The 20485-nt window shown below is 59.2% G+C and overlaps 1 protein-coding gene across 1 annotated transcript in view; it reads right to left on the reverse strand.

Annotated features, from left to right (window-relative positions):
* Nucleotides 1-20485, reverse strand: part of SPTBN5 (spectrin beta, non-erythrocytic 5) — a 46292-nt gene that overhangs the window by 22777 nt on the left and 3030 nt on the right. The window contains exons 3-28 of the mRNA XM_054450467.1: nucleotides 19507-19623; nucleotides 17343-17500; nucleotides 16627-16855; nucleotides 15154-15785; nucleotides 12762-12900; nucleotides 12410-12642; nucleotides 11999-12152; nucleotides 11683-11883; nucleotides 11341-11550; nucleotides 10443-10643; nucleotides 9575-9727; nucleotides 9149-9279; nucleotides 8675-8914; nucleotides 7754-8041; nucleotides 6525-6765; nucleotides 6218-6357; nucleotides 5957-6056; nucleotides 5523-5693; nucleotides 4887-5051; nucleotides 4265-4479; nucleotides 3716-3902; nucleotides 3269-3469; nucleotides 2916-3032; nucleotides 1727-1884; nucleotides 1207-1342; nucleotides 800-945 (exon numbers count right to left, since the gene is read on the reverse strand). Of these exons, the coding sequence (XP_054306442.1) occupies nucleotides 800-945; nucleotides 1207-1342; nucleotides 1727-1884; nucleotides 2916-3032; nucleotides 3269-3469; nucleotides 3716-3902; nucleotides 4265-4479; nucleotides 4887-5051; nucleotides 5523-5693; nucleotides 5957-6056; nucleotides 6218-6357; nucleotides 6525-6765; nucleotides 7754-8041; nucleotides 8675-8914; nucleotides 9149-9279; nucleotides 9575-9727; nucleotides 10443-10643; nucleotides 11341-11550; nucleotides 11683-11883; nucleotides 11999-12152; nucleotides 12410-12642; nucleotides 12762-12900; nucleotides 15154-15785; nucleotides 16627-16855; nucleotides 17343-17500; nucleotides 19507-19623 (5063 nt within the window). The remainder of the gene's footprint in view (nucleotides 1-799; nucleotides 946-1206; nucleotides 1343-1726; nucleotides 1885-2915; nucleotides 3033-3268; nucleotides 3470-3715; nucleotides 3903-4264; nucleotides 4480-4886; nucleotides 5052-5522; nucleotides 5694-5956; nucleotides 6057-6217; nucleotides 6358-6524; nucleotides 6766-7753; nucleotides 8042-8674; nucleotides 8915-9148; nucleotides 9280-9574; nucleotides 9728-10442; nucleotides 10644-11340; nucleotides 11551-11682; nucleotides 11884-11998; nucleotides 12153-12409; nucleotides 12643-12761; nucleotides 12901-15153; nucleotides 15786-16626; nucleotides 16856-17342; nucleotides 17501-19506; nucleotides 19624-20485) is intronic.

Here is a 20485-nt window from a genome sequence, read left to right on the forward strand (position 1 = left end):
AAGACCAGCAGGGGATCAGCTGCCAGGCCATCTCATTCCTCCCTCCCGCTAGGTCTGGTCAGCCCCCTCCTCTCTGACTTGTATCGGGACTTGCCCAAAGCTCCTCCTTCTTAAAACCTCTCCCGCCTGTGGCCCTGCCTACGCGCCTTCTTCCTGGGAGCCTGTCTTCTAGCTTTACCATGAATTCAGTGCTTTGCTGCTGTAATGCTCGGCACTGAATGGTATCCGTGCTCTGTGATACTCCTTACATCCTGTGCTTTGACTCATAGTGCGTCGCCCGGGTTATGATCACAGATGCTTTGTGGGCAGAGGCCACATCTCTCCGTTCCTTGCTAACTCTGCAACTCGCTGAGCTCCTAAGGCTTCTGCCAGGCCAGGCTCTGGGCTAGGGGTTATGAACAAGTCATGACCTTGCCTCAAAGCTCACAGGCTGGGAGTGGATCCAAATCAGCCAAGTGGACAACCAGGAACGACATGAGGCATGGGCTGTCCCGAGTGAGCATAGGAGCTGGGGCAGCTCAGGGGAAGGCCCTGATGTCTGGCCCCACCATCTTCCCACAGCTCCTGCTCTCAATCCTGGGAGCAGGACTCTGACCTGCACACCCAGCCTCACCTCCCTTCACAGACCAGAGCCTGTGGTGGGCTCAGCTTCTCTGGAGCTAGGCCCCCTGCAGAGCCCTGTGGGCAGCCAGGGCCAGCGTGGCCCTCACAGCATGCCATTCTCTCTTACCACTCCGGGCCCTGCCTGCCCAGCTCCTTCCCCCAAACCCCATGCTGGCCTGGCCCTTTGGGTACTCACTGCAGATCCTGCTGCCTCTGACGGACCATGGGGCCAGCACTGTGCCCATGCTGTAGCAGCCTCTCCGCCAGCAGCCGGCAGGCGGCCACCCGCTGGCTGCCCATCTCCACTTGGTGCCGAAACTTTGCAAACTTGGTGCAGAGGTGCTGAGAAGAGGGGAGTGGGTGACAGGGTAGCCCCCGGCTGGTTAGGCGGCAAGCAGCCTGGGAATCAAGGCACCTCAGTGCCCAACTGGGTGATGTGGGCTTGGACGGCCACAGCGTCTGCCCGCACCACTCAGGACGCCCCACCTCAGCCAGGGCTCACGGCTCTGCCGCCACCTTCTCCCTCCGCCCCGCCAGGGCCAGCTTCCCCACCCCACAGGCTCTGCCCCAGGGCACCCTCCTTAACCCTGGCCCTCTTCTCACCAGGGCGTGCTCGGGATCCTCCCCCAGGCTCTCCCCTCTTTTGGCTGCCTGCTTCTGGCTTGCCAGCCAGCTCTGCAGGTCCTCGGCCTCCCTCAGGAACTCGTGCAGCCTCAGGGTCCCCTCCAGTTCCCGGTCCCTGTGGTGACAACCCGTGGTTCCCCAGAAGTGAGTTGCCCACCCCCCTGGGGGCCAGTCGGGCCAGCCAGAGGGGCCAATCTGAAAACTGGGGTTACTCATGGTCTCTGTGCAAGCCTGCAGCTCACAATTCACGGAGTAGCAGACACAGCAGGGCGGGTGTAGGGGCAGAGGAGGGTGTGGATGTGGGGAGATGGACAGCAGGGAGTTGTGGGGCCTCACTGAAGAATTTATGGAAAGAGGTGAGCAACACACACCCTTCTCCCAACGCATCTCTACAGCCTGGGGTCATGGGTTCTGATTGACTTTGGGCCATGGCATGGGAGCAGTCAGCTGTGGCTAGGCCTTCTGTACCCACTGATGAGAGGGGTTACAGTGCCCTCACCGTGTGGCCGCCAACTCCTGCAGTGCCCGCAGCTGCTCCCGGAGCCTCTCCCGCACCACACGCTGCTGCTCAGGCACTTCGGGACCAGTGAGGGTTTGGGCCCTCTGGTCAAGCTCCTCCATGGAGCTCCAGTAAATGGCTAGTTCCTCCCGTAGGGCCTGTGATGCACGAGGACCCATGCCAGGCTCAGCTGGGTGACTCATCCATCCACCTGTCCGTCCCCCACCCATCCAGTCACCAATCCTCATCCATTCACCCACCACTCACACACCCATCCATCTACCTCAACTCATCCATCCAGCCACCCAGCATCCATCTACCCATTACTGATGGAGTAAGTACTTATTGTTCCATAAAGTGAACACCTGGTCTGTACCCACTGAGGGCTCATTATTTAGCAGGGAAAGGTGAATGCTGGCTGATCTGGGCCAAGGAAGGGAGGGCACAGGAGGCATTAGACTGGACCCCAACATCCATGTGTAAGAGAGAGGCAGAGTTAAACAAGCTGTCCAGTATAGCCGGGAGACGGGTGCTCCATAAGGCCAAGGCTACAGGCCTTTAGAAAGACCTTCTCTGAAGGTCCTGTCGCAGAACACACTGGAACTGGGGCTGTGCAGAAAACATGCCCAGACAGGAGGACAGTTCAGTGACAGCAGGAACCGGGACTGCCGTGGGCTCCAGGCTTTGAAGCTTGTGTGGTTCTGGGAGTCCAAATTCAGGAGTGAGGAAAGGGACTTCGAGACCTCCCTCCCTTCAGCCAGGGGATGTTTGTGGGAGGAGGTCAGCTTCAGGAAGGGCATTTGGTTAACTCAAAGCTTGACAGGTAAAGCCTGGGAGGAAGACACCTGTGGGAGATGTGGAGCGGGCTGGGCAGGTGACCTTGACAGAGGAGAAAAGTGCCAGGGGTGGGGTAGAGAGGAAGCAAGAGGAGGAGGAGAAACCCCAAGGCCACAGGGAGAGGCAAGACTTGTAAGAAGATGAAGGGAGAAAGCGTGTACATCACAGTGCCCAGGTCGCCTTGGAAGAAGGGGCACTGTGGGATCTGGGTAGGCAGTGGGGATGGGGCTGTCTGTGTCTCCAGGAAGCAAGACCAGGGCTCCGTGCCTCTGAGAGAGGGAGGGTGACAGCCCTCTCCCCGTGGTCCATGATCACTCAGACCACACTGTTAGGGAGGCTCAGGACGTGGTACCTGGTGCTTCTTAATGAGACTGAGAGTGGCTGCCTCGTCTCTGCCATAGTCCTGACTGCTCACCAGCGGCTGCTTCTCCTCCACCCAGACCTCCAGCTCTGACACATCCAGAAAGTACTGCCAAGAGTGGGGCCAACTCACCTGGAGGATCTCAGACAGGACCCTCCGTCAGCCCTGGAGACATCTGCCCCTGCTCTCCAGCATCAAAGGGGCTTCTGTGCCCATAGGGGCACCCATCAGCTCCCAGCCCAGAGCCCCCACCACTGACCCGCCTCCCTGAGAGTCCCACAGGTGGCCCCTCAAGGAGCCCTGACTTCTGCCTCTTCCCCCAACCCCACCTCTCTGCATCCTACCTGCTGGAAAGCGACAGCCTGCTGCAGACACTGGGCCCGCGCCTCACATGCCCTCTCCAGCTCTGCCCAGTGGCCTTCCAGCTCCTGGCACTGCTCCACGATGTGTTGGGCTTGGGGGTGCCCCGAGGCTGCCAGGCTCCACCCAGAACTCAGCACCCGTTGCACCTGCCCCTGGTGAGCTTTTACCTCCACCTGAAGCTCCTGCCACAGAGTGGCTTGAGAGGCTGCTGCTCTTAACCCAGGGGTGTCCAGAGCAGAGCCATGGATGTGGCTCCAGGCCCCAATCACGGCAAGACCCCCAGGGTCAAAATAGCTGGGGCAGAGATTCGGAAATTGGGATACCCAGTGGGGAGGGCTTAGAGGCCAGGACACCTGAGCAGGGGCAGAGGGTTTCTAAGGTCTGGGAAGCGGATGTCCGTAATCCCGTAGGAAGAAGAGGGCTATTACCTTGTGCTTGCGGTGAAGGCTCTGGGCACCATTCAAGCACTCGTTATAGCTGGTGGGGCTGCCATGGGGCATGTGCTCGGCTACCCAAGAGAGCTCCATGTTGCTCAGGTGGCAGAACTGGTGCAGCTCCACTGAGGCCTGCAGCTGCAGGCCCCAGATGGCCAGACGCCCCTGCAGAAGCTCCAGCCTAGGAGGAGGAGGAAGAGATGGGAGAGGTTGGGAACAGAGTGAGGACAAGGCTCCTGGTTCTTTCCTTGGCCAAGCCAGGGCCCGTGAAGAACAAGACCAGGGAACAGAGCAAAGCTCCATCTGACAAAGGGAGGCAGTGGAAGGGCACTAGGTCCCACCTGATGGCCTAGATGACTCGCCTGACAGCACTGTGGGGATCCTGCTAAGGATGCATAATGGAGTGTCCGACCCTCCCATCCCAGAATGACTCTACTCATAAGGGAGGAGGTCTGGACACCCCGGTCCTGTGGGTGCCATCTTGCGGGACCTTAAATTCACATGGAAGAGTGACACACAGGTGGGTGGGAGGACAGGCCCCACCTCTGGAGGTGCTTCTGGGTCTCTTCCAGGATGGCCGGGGAGGTGGCTGCGCCATGGGCCTTGGAGGCGAGGGCAGCCATCTTGGCGGCCAGGGTCTGGCTCTCACTCTCCAGCTGGTGGTGCCGTTTCTGCAGCCTCTGGCTGGAGCGCAGGTCCTGCCCTGTTTCCGAGCTCTGCAGGGCCCCTTCAAGCTGCTCCAGCTGCTCCTTTGCATCCTGGGAGGGGACGCGAGGAGCTGCATTAGGTTCTCTGTGTACAGCACAGCAAGTGGCCTTCCCAGGCTCTGGGACTGTAGGACTTTTAGGACCAGATTCACCAGGGACCTCTGTCCCCACCACTGCCAACCCCCAGCCAGAAGTGCCCACTCTTCCCCTGTTCCCTCACGCTTCTTCCTCCCTGGGGGACTCAAATGGTGCTGACCACACGCTGGGCACACAGGAGAGAATCCTGCATTGGCTGACTGAGCAGAAAGCCACGCTCAGCTTGTCCTAGGCCAGAGGCCTCCAAAGGCTGCAGAGCCAGGGTCAGCAGAACACCCAGACTTCTCCCTCCCCATTCTCTCCAGCCCAGCCCAGCCCAGCCTCCGTCTCCCTCTTGTGCCCTGTCCCTCTTCCCAGTGGACCTGCAGCTGCCTCAGGAGCTGCTCCTGCTGTCCAGCCTGCCGGAGCTCGTCCCCACGCTCAGTCATCTTGCAGTTCAAGGCTTCCCACTTGCTCCTCAGGCCTTGAAGCCTGGTCTGTATGTCCTCCTGGCCACAGAGCCTCCTACTCAACAGCTCTCTCCCAACCTGGAGTGGAGACAAAGGTCCAGGGAGTTTGGCTGAGCTGCTGGTACCACCAGTGGCCGCAGCAGGCTGGACCTGGGTGGCAGTGGAGGTGAGGGGGTGGCCACAGCTGCACTCCACGGGCTGCCTGGAAGAAAGCAGTTCATGTGGCCCCAAAACTACAGGTAGGAGGGCTTTCCTCTGACCCCTGCAAATAGAGTTGGTGGCTGGGGAGAGCCATGTTCTGGGAGAGGTGGTCGGCTCTGGGACTTGCCATGGAGAGTTGTGGGGGAAGGGATGGATGGCGGCAGCTTTGGGGCTGGTTTGGGTGTCAAGGGGATGCCAGCAGCATCAAGGAGGCTTGTGTGGGGAGGTTCTAGGTTCATGCTGAGGCTGATTCTTCCTTCAAAGACTCTTCCATGAAAACAGGTGGTGTGGTAGGGTTGGGAATTTGAAGACGAGGAGGCTCTGCACCCTCTGTCCCGTGTCCCCCACCTGCTGCAGGGCCTCCACATGTCTGCGGGTGGCGAGCAGCTCGCTCTCAGCTGCTTCGTGCCGCTTGAGTGTCTGCAGGATGTTTCTGCACACTCCGGAGGGCTCATGAGCTGCCATCAACCCCTTCTCTTCCATCCACTGCATCAGCTCTGCCACATCCCACTTCCACTCCTGCCAAGAACCGGGCGAGAGTGGGTCTCTGAGCACGGGGGGTGGGGGCTGGTGCCTAGCCCTGCATCTGAGGGTGGTGCAGCCACAGTCCCCGTTTTCCTCATCAGGAAAAACCTGAGCTGTGTTGCCTGCCTCACAGAAGGTGTTGAGAGGATGAATGACACAGCGCGTGAGGAAAGTGCTCTGTAGGCTGCACAGAGCTCTGTACGGTCTCAGGCTTTCTTTTTAGGGAGGCCTCATGCACCCTGGGTCCAGCCCCTCACCTGGAGCTGGAGGGAAGCCAGCAGCTGCCTCCTCCTCTGCTCACTCCTCCCCTGGAGCCTGGTCCACTGTGCCTGGACACTCTGCAGCTGCTCTCTGACCCTGGAGGGCCGGGGCAGTTGGAGGAGGGCATGGGAGAGGACTCCTACCCCAGCACGAGGTGCATTCTCCCCCCACCCCCCACTCTCCCAGCCCCAGGGCGACCATCTGTGCAGGCTGAGAAAGGGTCATCTGCAGGTGCTGCAGACTGAGGCCAGGCTCACGTGTGTGCAGCTGGGTGCTGGCTCTGAACCAGCTTCTCGCCGTGTGCCCGCAGAGCCTCTGCCCGAGGCCCCAGGGTGCTCAGGAGCTGCCCAAACTCCCGGTGCTGCTGCAGCAGGCTCAGGGCCTCCCTCACGTCCTCCTGGGAGTGCAGAGACCTGAGGTCATGCCTGGGAGAATGGGGGTCAGGACCATCTCACCCGCCACTGCCCCAGGGGCGTCCTGCCCAGCCTGGCTTCTGGACTCAAGGGGATGAGCTCCCTCCAGTGATGGGGAGTGACAGCCTAGCTCCACATTCCTGCTCCATACCCCAAGGTTGTCCAGGTGCAGCCAGGCCTGGTGGTTGGCACAGGTGGCAGTGAAACCATCCACTTCTCGGCCAAACTTCTGCAGCTCCAGCCCCTCTTGCAGCCACTGCTGCCTCTGCTGCCACACAGCCTTCAGCTCCTGGCCCTGCTGCCCCAGGAGCCTCAGAGTGTTGGCCACCTCTTGGGAGTCTGAGAAGTCCAAGCCTGCCATGGGCTGGCTCTGAGCGTCCAGCTGCTGCAGCCTGACCAGGATGACAGGCAGAGTCAAACCCCAGCAGGCCCCCTCGTCAGCCTCCTTCTCCTCTCACCTCCAGGGTTCATGCATCGTGGAGCATGAATGAGACACTGAATGTGATAGGCCCAGCAGAGTGCTTAGGATGCAGGGGTTCCCAAGCCCCCGTCGGCTCCAGTCAGCCGTCCTTAAGTGTGGACTGCCAACGGCCGATGCCCGGCCTAGAGGACATGCGGAGGCAGCACAGTGTGAGAGAGAAAAATCACGCAAGCCACACAAGCACCTGACCGCAGGGCCACTGCAAGCCCCCATGGAGGCTTTGAACAATTAGAAAAGGTGCCCCTTTCAGCGGGTGGCTTGGGAACAGGTAACACCCTTGTGTGAATTAGAGCAAGGTTCCACTTCCTCTGAGCCGCTGCAGAACCAGGTACTGGAGTGGCAAGCTGAGGACCAGATGCATTTCAGTGCCCACTTGACCACCTGATCAAGCGCCCTCAGGTGGGGCATAGCCTGTGGACTGTCCCTGGTGGCCTTGCCTGCCTGCCAGCCCATAACATCGTCCCTGTAGGAGGACAGGCACCACCTTACTAAGGAGGTGGGGATCTCAGACCCGTGGATGGGTCCTGAGCCATTCCACTTAGGGGCCGCTGGGGTCCGTGTTACCAGGATGGCAGGGGAGGCTAGATGCCCTGACTGAAAGCAACGCATCGGGCCCACCTGGAGGGGGCCCGCCAGGCCTGGGCCTGGGCTGGAGAGAGCCTCCCAGGCAGTTCAGTGTCCTGGGTCTCTCCTCGAAGTGTACAGGCTGCCTGACCCAGTCCTAGATTATATCCTCCTCTGTGTAAACTTGCCTCAAGCACCATGCCAGACACCAACCAGTCTGGGCCCCTCCCTGGGGAAATCACACTACTTCCCCCATGCTCTTTCTGGGCCTGAACCCAGAGCCCAGAGCCCTGGGCCCATCCCAAAGTGCACCCCTTCTGCCCTCCTGTCCTGACCTCTCCTGCCACAGGTGGATCTCCTCCAGCAGGTCTTCGTGCTCCCTCAGCAGCCGCTGAGCCGAGGCCACATCCACCGACACCTCCTTGCTGCGCAGCTGAGCCTGGACACTCTCTGCCCACAGTAGCAGTTGCCGGCTGTCTTGCAGGAAGCTCTGCCGGGCCTGAGTCTCAGCCTGGCGCTGGGCCTGTTGGGCCACTTGTTCCTGTACTTGCTTCAGCAGCCCCTGCAGTGTCTCCACCTGTCCTTGCAGAGGCTGGATCTCTGCGTAGCCTGACTCCTCGACCCTGGGAGACAGGGTGTGCTGCACAGTTAGTGCCCTGTCCTGGGCCTGGTGCCCCAGGCACATGTCCTCTCCCCAGACCTGCATCCCCCAGGGAGAGTGGTGGTGACTCTCAATGCCCACCCCACCCTTGACCTGGGGGCAGCAAGAACATAGGGCTTGCCAGGCACAGTGGTTCAAGCCTGTAATCCCAGCACTTTGGGAGGTCGAGGCAGGCGGATCACGAGGTCAGGAGATCGAGACCATCCTGGCTAACATGGTGAAACCCCGTCTCTACTAAAAATACAAAAATTAGCCAGGCTTGGTGGCGGGCACCTGTAGTCCCAGCTACTCAGGAGGCTGAGGCAGGAGAATGGCATGAACCCGGGAGGCCGAGCTTGCAGTGAGCCGAGATCATGCCACTGCACTCCAGCCTGGGCGACAGAGCAAGACTCCGTCTCAAAAAGAAACAAACAAAAAATAGGGCTCTTCCTGTCCCCAGGAGCATTTTCTCCTGATTATCCCCCCATCTTTGCCACAGCCCCTCCTACCTGTCCTCTCCCCATCCCAATTTCTGTCCCTTCCTCATTCCACTGCTCTGCCCACGACTTCCCATGGTCCTCACTGCCTCCCAGTGCCGCCACTGCGCTGGCCGTACTTTACGACCACCCTTTGGAGGAGGTGGACCCTCCTCTCCAGCACCAGGGTCTTCTTCTGGGCCAGCTGCAGGGCGTGGCGGGTGTCCTCTGAGCTCCCTGGCTGCGGGGCCTCCAGCTGGAGGAGCACGTCTCGCAGCTGGACCTGTGTGGGTCCACACTCCTGCAGAAAACTGCACACTTCCACACTGTGTGCCAGCTGCACGGCCTTCTCCCTCTTCAGGGCCTCCAGCTGCCCCCACCTGGGCAGAGGGTACAAGGTTGTCTCCACCACAGGGACACCTCCCCATCCATCCTGGAGCCTTGGCCAGAGCCTCACATGACAGAAGCTGCCAGACTGGCTGTCCCTTGCCCCTTCCCTGTGCCTCGGACATGTCCAGCCTCTCCACCTGGCATGGCAGGAGGCAGGTGAGTCAGGCCCGGGCTGGGCACTGTGTCCGCCTGCCTCACCACCTGCACTCCTGCCTCGGTCTCACCTCTGGCTCAGTTCCTCCTGCTGTCGTTGGATTTGTGTGGAGTTCCCAGGATATCTCTGCCTCAGTTGCTCAGCAGAGCTGCTGACCTCAGCCCAGAGGCCCTTTCCCACAGCCAAGGCAGTGAGGAAGTTCTAGGGAAAAGGAGGACCCAGGCCTCTTGGGGGACTTTTTCTCTTTCCACACTCCCCTCTAGCCTATGACGGACCTCAGTGGTGCTCTCTGCTACAGGGATGCCCACGCTGCCTGCCCCTGGAAGGACAGCCATCCAAGTCCCTAAGGGCCAGGACGCCCTCGAAATTCAGGCCAGCTCTCTGCTCCCCTCCCCCAGGCAGGACGGTAGTTAAATTGGAAAACTGAGTCACAGCAGCGGACCACAGGGAGGCAGGGGCAAGGCGAGGAGGAGGTGCCAAGCTCCCAGGGCTGTACCTCATATTTGAGCTGCATGACCTCCAGGGTGTCAGCCTGGGGCTGCACCCTTTGGAGCAGTGCTGTCTGCTTCTCCAGCCACAATTGGAGCTCCCCACAGGAACTGCAGAAGCCGAACAGGGCCATGGCCTCCTCCAACCGGGCCCTGCGGAGCTGGGGAGAGGTGGCCCAAGGCTGGGGTGAAGGTCAGGGCCCCCGACAGGGCTCTCAGAGCAGGTCAAAGGGGTGCTCCTCCCCATCCCAGCCCACCAGCAGAGCCCAGGGTCAGGGCCAGAGGGGGTCCCTTCCTCACTGCTGGGCCCCACATCCTCTCTCAGAGGCCTCTTGGCACCATCTGGAGGGAGCTGGCAAGGGCTTAGGGTAGGGTAAAGGGCACTGGCCGTGTGCTCCTGTCTGGTCTTGTCCTGCTGAAACCCCTCAGTGCCAGCCCTGCTCTAAGGTGAAATCCATACCTCTCCCTCCGCCTGCTCCACCCCCACCTGCCTCTCTAGTCTCTCCTCTGGGCATGGCCTCCCCAGTGCTGCAGGCACCCGGGCCTTAGCTTCCTCCACTGGGCCTCCTTCCTACCTTTGCACAGGTCCTGGCCAGCACCCCTGGGTTTACCTGCTTTCTGTTTCTCATTCAAGCCTCAGCTTAAAAGTCCTTCCCTCCAAGGTGCCTTCCCTGACCTCCAGTCTGACCTGGGCTACCTTCTCATGTGATCCCATCACACCTGCATCTAATGAGTTGTCTGACATCTTCTCAGCCATGATAAAAGCTCCTTGAGGACAGGGAACATGTCAGTCACCGCCTTGTCCCCTGGGATCATTGCACAGGAGCTGCTGGCACAGGGTAAGGACTCGAGCATTTCTTGAAAAAGAAGTGTTACCTCCGCCAGGGCCCGCAGACCCTCATAGTCCTGACTCAAGTGGTCCTGTGTCTGGAGTATAGTGTTGGGATCAAAGTCAGGGTCAGGCTCAGCTGGGAGGGCCATCTTCCAGGCATCCCCAGGGCTAGGGTGGCAGGAAGCCTCACTCCAGGGCCCTGGGTTCTTCAGGCTTTCTCCTGGAGGGCTCAGGGCAGAGTTCACCTGTGTGACAGAGGGCAGCGTGTCTAGAGGGGACCCCATCAAGCAGCAGGGGCTTTGTCCAGGCCACCCCTACCTCCGTGCCCTGAGACCTGGAGGCCCTGAGCTGTAGCTCAAAGGGTGTGTGGGACATGGGTCTGGGGGACAGGAAGCTTCCTTGGGGCTGAGGGTCGAGGGGCCAAACGTGAGCACAGGATCTGATGGCTTTGATTTCCACATCGTGTGCTACACACACAGCTTCTTGAAAGAGGGCTGTGAGCCAAGCTATACCTGTTTTAAAGAACTTTGGGGGCTCAATGAACGGAGCAAGGGGTGTCAGAAGGCAGTCTGGGGTAGTGATGAGGCCATCCCAAACCAACAAGGCGGGCTAAGTCAGGAGAGACAGTCACTACTGGCCTGGGTGAAAGTGGAGGGGACCTTCCTGGAGGAAACGTGAAGGTCTGAAAATGTTGGCAACGTGAGCCAGGCCAAGCTGTATTTGGAGGCCCTCGGTTGGCGTGGGCAGACAGGATTCCACTACTTCTGGGCTAGGTCAACAGGTGAGATGCCATGAGGACTGGGATGAGGGACACCCACACCCACGGGAAGGCCACGAATCCCGGGCCAGAGGCCACAAAGGCCCTCCCATTTTTGTCCTCTGTGTGGCCCAGCCGCGGTGGAGCAAGGGAGACCAGGAGCCCTTCCCTGTCCCCGTCCGCACCGTGAACAACGACGCCCGGGCCGAGGCCGCCCGCCCCTGCTCCTCCAGCTGCCGCAGCTCCGCCGCGAAGGCGCGCACGACGCGCTCCAGCCGCACGTGGCGCCGCAGCAGGGTCTCCGCGGCCGCCTGGTCCTGACCGCAGGACGCTCTCTCCAGCGAGGATCGCCGCTCGCGCAGCCACGAAGCCGCCTCCGCCGAGTCCGCGAAGTACTGCGGGAGTGGGTCGGGGGTGGTGTGTGGGTGAAGGGGCGCGGCTGAGCGCGGGCAGGTGCTGGCACCCCCACCCCCGCCTCGCCGGGCCCCGCCCCCACCCCGCCTCCACCCCCCACCCCGCCCCACTACCTGCAGGACCAGCAGGGCTGTCTGCAGCCGTGCGCCCCGCCCCACCACCCGGGTCTGGAGCAGCTGCCACGCTCCCTGAACGGCCTCTGCCCGTTCCCCGGGATCCGGCTGCGTTGGGGGCCTGCGGGCGCTAAGGTCGCGTCCCCTCCGCACGAGATCTACGCACACGGCCTGGTGGCGGTGGACCTCAGCTTCCAGGGCCTAGTGGGGGGCAGAGCACGGGGCTCAGTGAAGGGAGAACAGGGGAGGGGGCCGGGGACCTGAGAGAGAAGGGCGAGGCGCTGGTGACCGGCGGGCGCGCGCAGGGAGCTGACACCTTGTGTTTCTGCAGGGCGCCTGCGATCTGGCTAAGATCCCGGCCCAGGGCCGCATTCCCCACCCGCTGTCCGCACTCCTTCAGCCAGGCTTCCTCCTCCTCACAGTTGCGCAGGAACTCTGCACGCTGCAGGGTCTGTTCCAGCAGGGCCCGCCTGAGGAACAATAGAGGCCACCGAAGGACATGGGGAGTCGTGGGGCATGGGCAGTGGGTTCCCCTCCGGGGTTAGACACTCCCCTTAGACAGGATTTTTCTTTTCCCTGGATGACTCAACAGGTGAGACAGAGGCTTTGGAAGTGAGGGTCAGTGTGGAGAAAACTGCCAGGCCAACAGTACTTTAACCTGGGCAGGAGATAATTTGGGTTACAGAAAAGTTCTGGGAAAGGTGGAAGAGTTGGGGCAGGCTCTTACCGGGCCCTGACAAGAGCCACCAGGCTCTGGTGGAGCTGGGCCAGTGTCCTGGCCTTGGCCTGCAGCACCTCCACACCGGTGCCCAGGGAGGAGTCCAGCTCTGCTGTCTGCTGGGCAAGATGGCTCACATGGGCTCCGTGGGCCGAGACTTGAGCCTCCAGCAGGTCATGCCTCTGCAGCAGCTCCACCACTTCTGCCAGCTGCTGCCCACAGGCGGTGGACCTGGCCGGCCCCTGGCCAGAGATGATGGTCATTGCAGTGGTCCCAAGGTGCTGGGTCCCTCTGAGCACTGGCACTGGGGAAGTCCCCCACCCTGCTGTGTTTCCCAAGGGCCTGCTGGTCCACTGCCCACCTGCAGCTCCTCCAGCTGTTGGGAGGCAGCCTCCACCTCCTGCAGCAGGCTCAGCACAGCCTGTATGTCTGCCACCTGCTTCCTCTGTCTCTGTAGATGCTGAAGGAGCCTCTGCCAGCGCACGGTAACTTCCTCCTGCCTAGAGGACATGAGAATAAGGGAGATCTCCTCTGGGTTGGGGCAGGGAAGCTACTTCAGGGTTCCTGGTCTGTGGTGGGGCTTGGCTGCCCTGGAGGAGTCTGACCTCTGTGGCTGGGGCAAGGTCTATGGACTCTGAGAGCATCCTGGCAGGTGGTGGTAGGGGCAGTGTGTCCTACCTTTGGACACATGCAGAAAAGCCAGAAGGACGGCCTGGAAGGATCAGGCCTTTGGGGGCCCCTACCTTGCATGCAGTCCCCATCTCAGTTGATGAAAACTCCATCCTTCCAGGTGCCCAGACTAAAATCTTTTTTTTTTGAGACAGAATCTGCTCTGTCACCCAGGCTGGAATGCAGTGGTGCAATCTCGGCTCACTGCAACCTCCACCTCCCGGGTTCAAGTGACTTTCCTGCCTCAGCCACCTGAGTAGTTGGGATTACAGGCATGGGCCCCCATGCCCGGCTAATTTTTGTATTTTTATTTTTATTTTTATTTTTTATTATTTATTTATTTATTTATTTTTGAGACGGAGTCTCGCTCCTTTGCCCAGGCCAGACTGCAGTGGTGCCATCTCGGCTCACTGCAAGCTCCGCCTCCCAGGTTCACACCATTCTCCTGCCTCAGCCTCCCGAGTAGCTGGGACTACAGGTGGCCGCCACCACACCTGGCTAATTTTTTTGTATTTTTAGTAGAGACGGGGTTTCACTGTGTTAGCCAGGATGGTCTCGATCTCTTGACCTCGTGATCCGCCCGCCTCGGCCTCCCAAAATGCTGGGATTACAGGTGTGAGCCACCGCGCCTGGCCAATTTTTGTATTTTTAGTAGAGATGGGTTTCACCACATTGGCCAGGATGGTCTTGAACTCCTGACTTCAGGTGATCCACCTGCTTTGGCCTCCCAAAGTGCTGAGATTACAGGCGTGAGCCACCGGGCCCGGCCTAACATCTTGATAACTCTCTTTCTCACACGCCACGTCTGATCTATCTGCAAATTCTACTTGGCACTACCTGCAAAATCTATCCAGAACCCCACCACTTGTCACCACAGCTGCTCTGTCCTGGATTACTGCAATAGCTTTGTAACTGGTCTCTTGGCTTCTGCCTTTGCCCCTTGGATCTATTCCCAACATGACATCCAGGTGAGCATCGCAAAACAAAAGTCAGATTGTGTCACTCGTCTGCTCCAGCCCTCCACTGATTTCCCATCTCTCTGAGTAAAAGCCAAATCATTACCGTGCCCTGCAAGGCCCGGCTTGACCTCCATCCCCACCCCTCACCCCTGTACCCCCCTGACCTCAGCTCCTGCCACTTGTTCACTTTGGCCAACACTGGCCTCCAGGCTATTTTTCAAACCTGCCAGGCATGCGCTCACCTAAAAGGACACTGCATTTGCCGTTTCCTCCGCCTAGAATACTCTGTCTCCCACGTCTGCATGGCCAGCTCCTCACTTCTTTCTGGTCTTTACTTAGAAGTCAGCTTCCCAGTGAATCCCCTCTAGCCACTCAAACTTAGCACCTCATATTCATTCCCCTATCCTCCTTTATTGTTATTATTGTTATTATTATTTTGGAGATGGAGTCTCACTCTGTCGCCCAAGCTGGAGTGCAATGGCACCATCTCTGCTCACTGCAACCTCTGCCTCCTGGGTTCAAGCGATTCTCCTGCCTCAGCCTCCCGAGTAGCTGAGATTACAGGCGCCCGCCACCATGCCTGGCTAATTTTTGTATTTTTTAGTGGAAATGGGGTTTTGCCATGTTGGCCAGGCTGTCTTGAGCTCCTGACCTCAGGTCATCCGCCTGCTACGGCCTCCCAGAGTGCTGGGATTACAGGTGTGAGCCACCGTGCCCGGCCTCTCCTTTATTATTATTATTTTTATTACCACATGCTATGAATTTTTCTTATTTGTCTGTTTTCCTTAGTAGTGTGTAAGTTCATGAGGGAAGGAATTTTTGTTTGTTCTCTTCTCTACTAAATCTCCAGCACCTAGCACAGTGTGTGGGACATAGTAGACACTCAGTAAATTCTTGTTTAGTGGATGAATCAGAGGCTACCTAGAAAGTGCTTTACCAATAGGGATGAATTACTGATGGTGGGCTTGCAAGCATCACGGGAGATAGATCTTTGTAGAGGGAGCCCTGAACCCATAAATCACCCCTCTCCTCTCTGGCAAAGAATGGGCACATGACGTGGAAGGATGGGGGTGTGGTAGGACAGCCTCAGCCGGCTGTGAGGAGAGTTCATGTGCTGGGGCTCACCTGTGGGCCACATCTGCCCAGCTGTGGTACTGCTCCTGCCGGAGGATATCTGCGATCTCAGCCAGGGCCTGGAAGCGCCCCTCCTGGGGCAGGATGCCAGCCTCCAGCATGCCCAGCCTCTGGACGGCTACCTCCACTATGGCCAGGCTGGCTGGCGGGGCTCTGGCCTGGTCCAGCGCCTGCTCTGCATCCTTAAGGAAACTCTCCCGGAGGGCTGCCTTGCGCTGGAAGCGCCGGGCCAGGGTTTCTAGCCTCTCCAGCTGCAGTAGTCTCTGCTGCAGGGCCTGGCTCCTTGCAGCCTCTGCCCACTCCAGCCCTGCCCAGCACTGGGACAGCTCTGCAAGGCCCAGGCCCTCATGAGGCAGGAAGGGCCTGCGGTTCTGGGCTTGGAATGCTGTCTGTAGCTGGAAGAGCAGGGCCTCTGCGGCCCCTCGCTGCTGCAGCCGGGGTGGCTTCTCCTGAGTGCGGAAGATGGTGAATGCTGCCAGTAGCTGCCGAATGGCGGGCAGCGAGTCTGGGAAATCCCGCGCCTCCAGCTGCACCTGCTTCTCTGCAATCCAGCGTAGCAGGTCGGCCACCAGCTGCTCGTACTGGGTCTGCAGCAGCTCTGTCTCCTGGAGCTGAAGCAGGATCTGGTGGAGGGCATAGGAAGGGGTCAGGGTCCTTCTCGGGGCAGGCCCTAGAATGGGCACTGAGTGCCAGCCGGAGTTCCCCAGGTGGGCTGTAGCTACTTCTCTGAGCCGAAGATGCTTTGAAGTGGTGGTACCCCCACCCCAGAGAACTGGGTTTGCTTGCATTGCACACTCAGACCCAGGAGCTCGGGGACCCTCTCCATGACTGAAGGTGAGGCTATCCTGCCTTCCTCCTCTTGTTTTACCCATTTGGCCTCACTGGTTGAGGCCCTTCAGGCTGCTGTTCTTTTTCTAGGCTGCCTGTCTCTTCCCTGAGCCCCCTACCCCATAAAGCAGCTCACAGCCCTTGGCCTGTGTCACCCCCATCCACACCCCAACTGAGATACCCACCCTGAGAAGAGCACTTCCAGGCCTCAGCCTCTGCCATCGTGTCCAGAGAGTAAGAAAGTCCCCCAAAAACATGAACTCTGTGTAGCCCTCGCTGGCAGAGCCTCTTCTGTGCCTGTCCTTGCAGAATCCTGGCTCTCTAAGCCTTTTAATCCCATTAGAAGCTTAATAGCCCGAGAGTCGGGGAGAACGGGGAGGCCCAGGAGGGGCCATTCCTCCCCTAGCTTCCCTTGTATACCAGGCACCGTACTGGGCCCATTACCCATGCTCCCTGGAACCCTCACAAGGGCCTTCTATTATCCAGGCATCATCATCTCCATGTGATAGAGGGTGCACAGTGAAGTTGGGTGACTTGGCCAAGGCCACACAGCTAGTACGTGGCAGGGCAGTCTTCACGCTTAGGCCTGTCTGCCTCTGGAGCCCTTGCTCACCCCACCCCTCCTTTCTCCCCCACCTTAGTGAGTCTCCTCTGGACAGTCTGCCCCCGATGCAGGCGAGAGCAGTAGTGGTAGTAGAGGGAGACGTAGGTCATGATGGAGCGCTCATCTGGCTGTGTGGCCGCCACGTCCTCGGGGTCCAGCAGCTGAGCGATGCCCAGCTCCTGCTCAGCCACCAGGAAAGCACAAGCGAGGTTGTGCAGTGGGCGGTCTGGACGCAGGGAGCCGTAGTCCAACAGGTCTGGCCTGGACAGACAGCGAGAAGGGCTCTTCACCAGCAGGAACCTACTGCTTTCCTTTAAGTAGAGTCTGAAATGCACTCATGCTCCTATTGGCCATTCACATCTTCTTGTGAATTCGTGTTCCCGACAGTTATCTGAGGCCCTGTTGAAGGAGGAGGACTCTGACAGAGAAAGAGGACAGTTCACTCGGCACAGGGACCAGGCTGGGGGGCTGGAGGAATCTCCAAAGGGCAGGTGCTGCCAAGGTGTAGAACATGAATAGAATTGAGGGGCACAGAAAGTGGAGAAGGCTGGGGTCAAAGGTAAACCTGGCCAACCTCATGGCATTGTCTGGGGAAGGGAAAGGGGCTAACCCATCAGCCGTTTCTACATCTGTGTCCGCTTTCCCTCCTTCAAGCCTAGGGATGTGGGAGAACGGGCAGGCTGAGGACCCAAACCCAGGAGCTGTTGGCTCAGTGGGCGGAGGCCTCCTGACAAGGGCGGGGTCACACCTGTGGGCGTGGATGAGGGCATTGAAGCCCAGCCCATCGCTCCAGCTTCGGGAGAAATCTGTAATGTTCACGTTGGTGTAGCTGGCCGTCTTCCGCTGGCACCAGACCAGCAGGGCTTCCTTGGTGGACAGCAGGGCTGCGCTGGCCCCAAACTCCTCCTGGCGGGACAGGGCAGCAGGGTCACCATGCGGGGACGGGGTGGGGAGGCAGAGAGCCTGCAGGCTATGGGAGAGGCAGGCTGGCCACAGCAGGATCCTGCTCCTCCCTGGCCCGGGGCCAGTGTGACTCTCCTCTCTTCAGAGTATCTGATTTTGCCCAATTTCATCCACGGTGGGCAGGGATTGGGGGTGAGAGTGACTGGCCTTCCAAAGAAGTGGAGCAAGGGAAAAGCCATCATTGCAGAGGCGCTGGCTTTGCGTCACCACAGGTGATCACACAGCAACAGCTCCCGTTTTTTGAGCCCTTCTGACGGGCCAGGTGCTGTGCTGACCTAGGCTCATGGGATTGTGGCTGGGCTTCATGAAACTGGGTCCCGTCACTGCAGGCTTTCTGTGAGCCAGGCCCGATGTTATGGGCTGGAGTGCAGTGGCACGATCTCGGCTCATTGCAACCTCTGCCTCCCAGGTTCAAGCAATTCTCCTGCCTCAGCCTCCCGACTAACTGGGACTACATGGACGCACCACTATGCCCGGCTAATTTTTTGTATTTCAGTTGAGATGGGGTTTCCACTATGTTGGCCAGGCTGGTCTCAAACTCCTGACCTCAAGTGATCTGCCTGCCCTGGCCTCCCAAAGTGCTGGGATTACAGGTGTTAGCCACCACGCCCAGCCTCACTTCCTGTTTACAAACTCAAAATATCAAGGCTCAGCAGGCTGCACTTCCCCTGCCCTCTGGGCCCCAGAGCTTGGGTAGGAAGGACGTGCACGGTGCCCACATGAGGGGGAGTGGAGTCTCGAGGCCCTGGGCCCCAGCGAGGTCAGGCCCCAGTACCCTGCACGGTGGGGCCAGGCTGGCAGATGGAACTAAGGAAAATGCTGGGATGGCTTGTGAGGAGTCAGGGCTAGCCTGAGCCCAAACACGTCTGAGTCAGCAGGGAGCAGGGCCGGAGGGGGCTGCCGACAGGCAGAGACGGTGCTGGTCAGGGAGGATGCCCACCTGCTGCTCCCAAGGGCCTGGGCTGCAGGGGGCACCTGAAACTGGCCAGGGGCCTGGGGAGGTGAGTATGGCATCCTGAAAGGGCTTGAGGTCAGTTAGAAATTCATCCGTCCCTTCAGCCTTCAAATAGATGCTCAGCCCTGCAGACACACAAGACCCCTGCTCTCCTGGGGCTCAGGCCCTGAGTTTCCAGGCCGTCTGGACTTGTGCCAGATGTCTGGCTTCTTTTCACGAGGGTTTCATTCTCCAGGTTGGCTTTCCTTACCTACTAGAATTGAGTTTTAGGTGGCATTTTGGAAATCATGAAACTATGAAAAAGCATAAGCATAAGGAATCTTTTTTTTTTTTTTTCCTGAGACACGGTCTCACTCTGTGACCCAGGCTGGAGTGTAGTGGTGCGATCTCGGCTCATCACACCCTCGACATCCTGGGCTCAGGTTAGCTTCCCACCTGAGCCCTCCCGAGAGCTGGGACTACAGGCATGTGCCACAAAGAGTTTATAGTCTTTCTGATCCAGTGTGGGGGAAAGAGGTGGAATGGAGGAAGCTGGGGACCATGAAAGAAATGCTGTATCTTTGGTCTGCAGGGTGCCAGGGACTTTGTAAACCTCCAGAGCTAGGACTCCCTCCACACATTTCATCTTCCCCAACAGTACATTGTGGTGTAATGGAAGTTACAGAGCCTCAGTGCCAAGTGGGGAGCAACACACAGGGGTGAAAGCGGGTGCTGGGCAGAGACCCTGACCCTCCCTAGTGAATGACTTGCCCAGACCTGGTTTGAAGCCCGTGGCCCTGGCCTTCACTTTAGCATATTACAATGTTACAATATCTCTAGTATCTTGGGTTCTTCACCCATGGTTGGTTGGAGAGTGAATATGGACTTTGCAGTTTCCAGGATCTCCTATGGGGATCATAAAAGTTGTGTGGAACTTCTCAGTCCGCAGGGGTCTGAGGTGAGGCCAGGGCTGGGCTGGGTCACCAGGTGCTGGGTGCTGGGGACTGAGCCATACCTTGTCCAGGGAGATGTGGGAGATCTGGAAACGCAGAATGATGACCCAGATGAGTCCCAGGATGAGTGTCTGATCTCCGTCCACGATGTTCTCTGGCCCGATGAGTGGTATTGGCACCTGTGGGCACAGTTGGCTGGGCTAAGCCATGAAGCCCATGTCCAGAGAGGACTCAGTCACCAAAAGCTTAGGGGGCCAGCTGCGGGATGGGAGGGTCCTGGAATCGATCCTGCCCCAGCTGGGAGGTCCCCCAGGGAGAAGCAGGCAGGGGATAAGTCCAGGAAAGCAAAGGCTTCCTGCCTGGTTGGAGCCATGGCCTCAAGCCCACCTGGGTGAAGCCCCAACCTGGTGAACTGGGCTGGGCCCCTAGAGTGGGAGGAGTCCCTGTGTGTGGGCTACAGGTAGACCTGGGCCGAGATCAGTGGTTCAGCTACAGGGTTTGGAAATGAGGGATCACAACAGTCAATGCATGAGCCCAACAGACAATAGCAACTGTCTGCCTCCATCTCCCAGGGTGTCCTGGGATCTTCAGGGGGTGACTGGGTCCCTGGGCTCACACCCAAATCTCAGCCCTCTTCTGTTCCAGCTCCAACGGGGCCAGCTATAAATCCAGATTCCTAGGCTCCACCCAATCAGACTGTCTTGGGCCAGAGCCTGGGAATTTGCACTTGAACAACACCTTGGGTGGCTCTTAGGTACACCAAAGTTGAGACTCCTCTGCCCTACATCTTGCCATTTGGACAGGGAGGATGGGTGAGTCAAGGGGAGAAGCCCTGCAGGGTCTGGGCCCCAGCCCCCTCTGGCTCCATCTTCCACCCTGTGGAATCACGCAGCTCCAAGGCCCATGGGATTCTTGTAGTTCCGTGGGATTCTAAGCACAGGACTTCAGGCCTTTGCGGGGCCGTGCCTGCTGTCTGAAAGTATTCTCCCAGGTATCTGCATGGCTAGTCACCTCCCTGCCTTTAACTCTTCACTCAGATGT

The sequence above is a fragment of the Pongo pygmaeus genome, chromosome 16 (assembly GCF_028885625.2).
Source record: "Pongo pygmaeus isolate AG05252 chromosome 16, NHGRI_mPonPyg2-v2.0_pri, whole genome shotgun sequence".
Taxonomy (NCBI): Eukaryota; Metazoa; Chordata; class Mammalia; order Primates; family Hominidae; genus Pongo; species Pongo pygmaeus.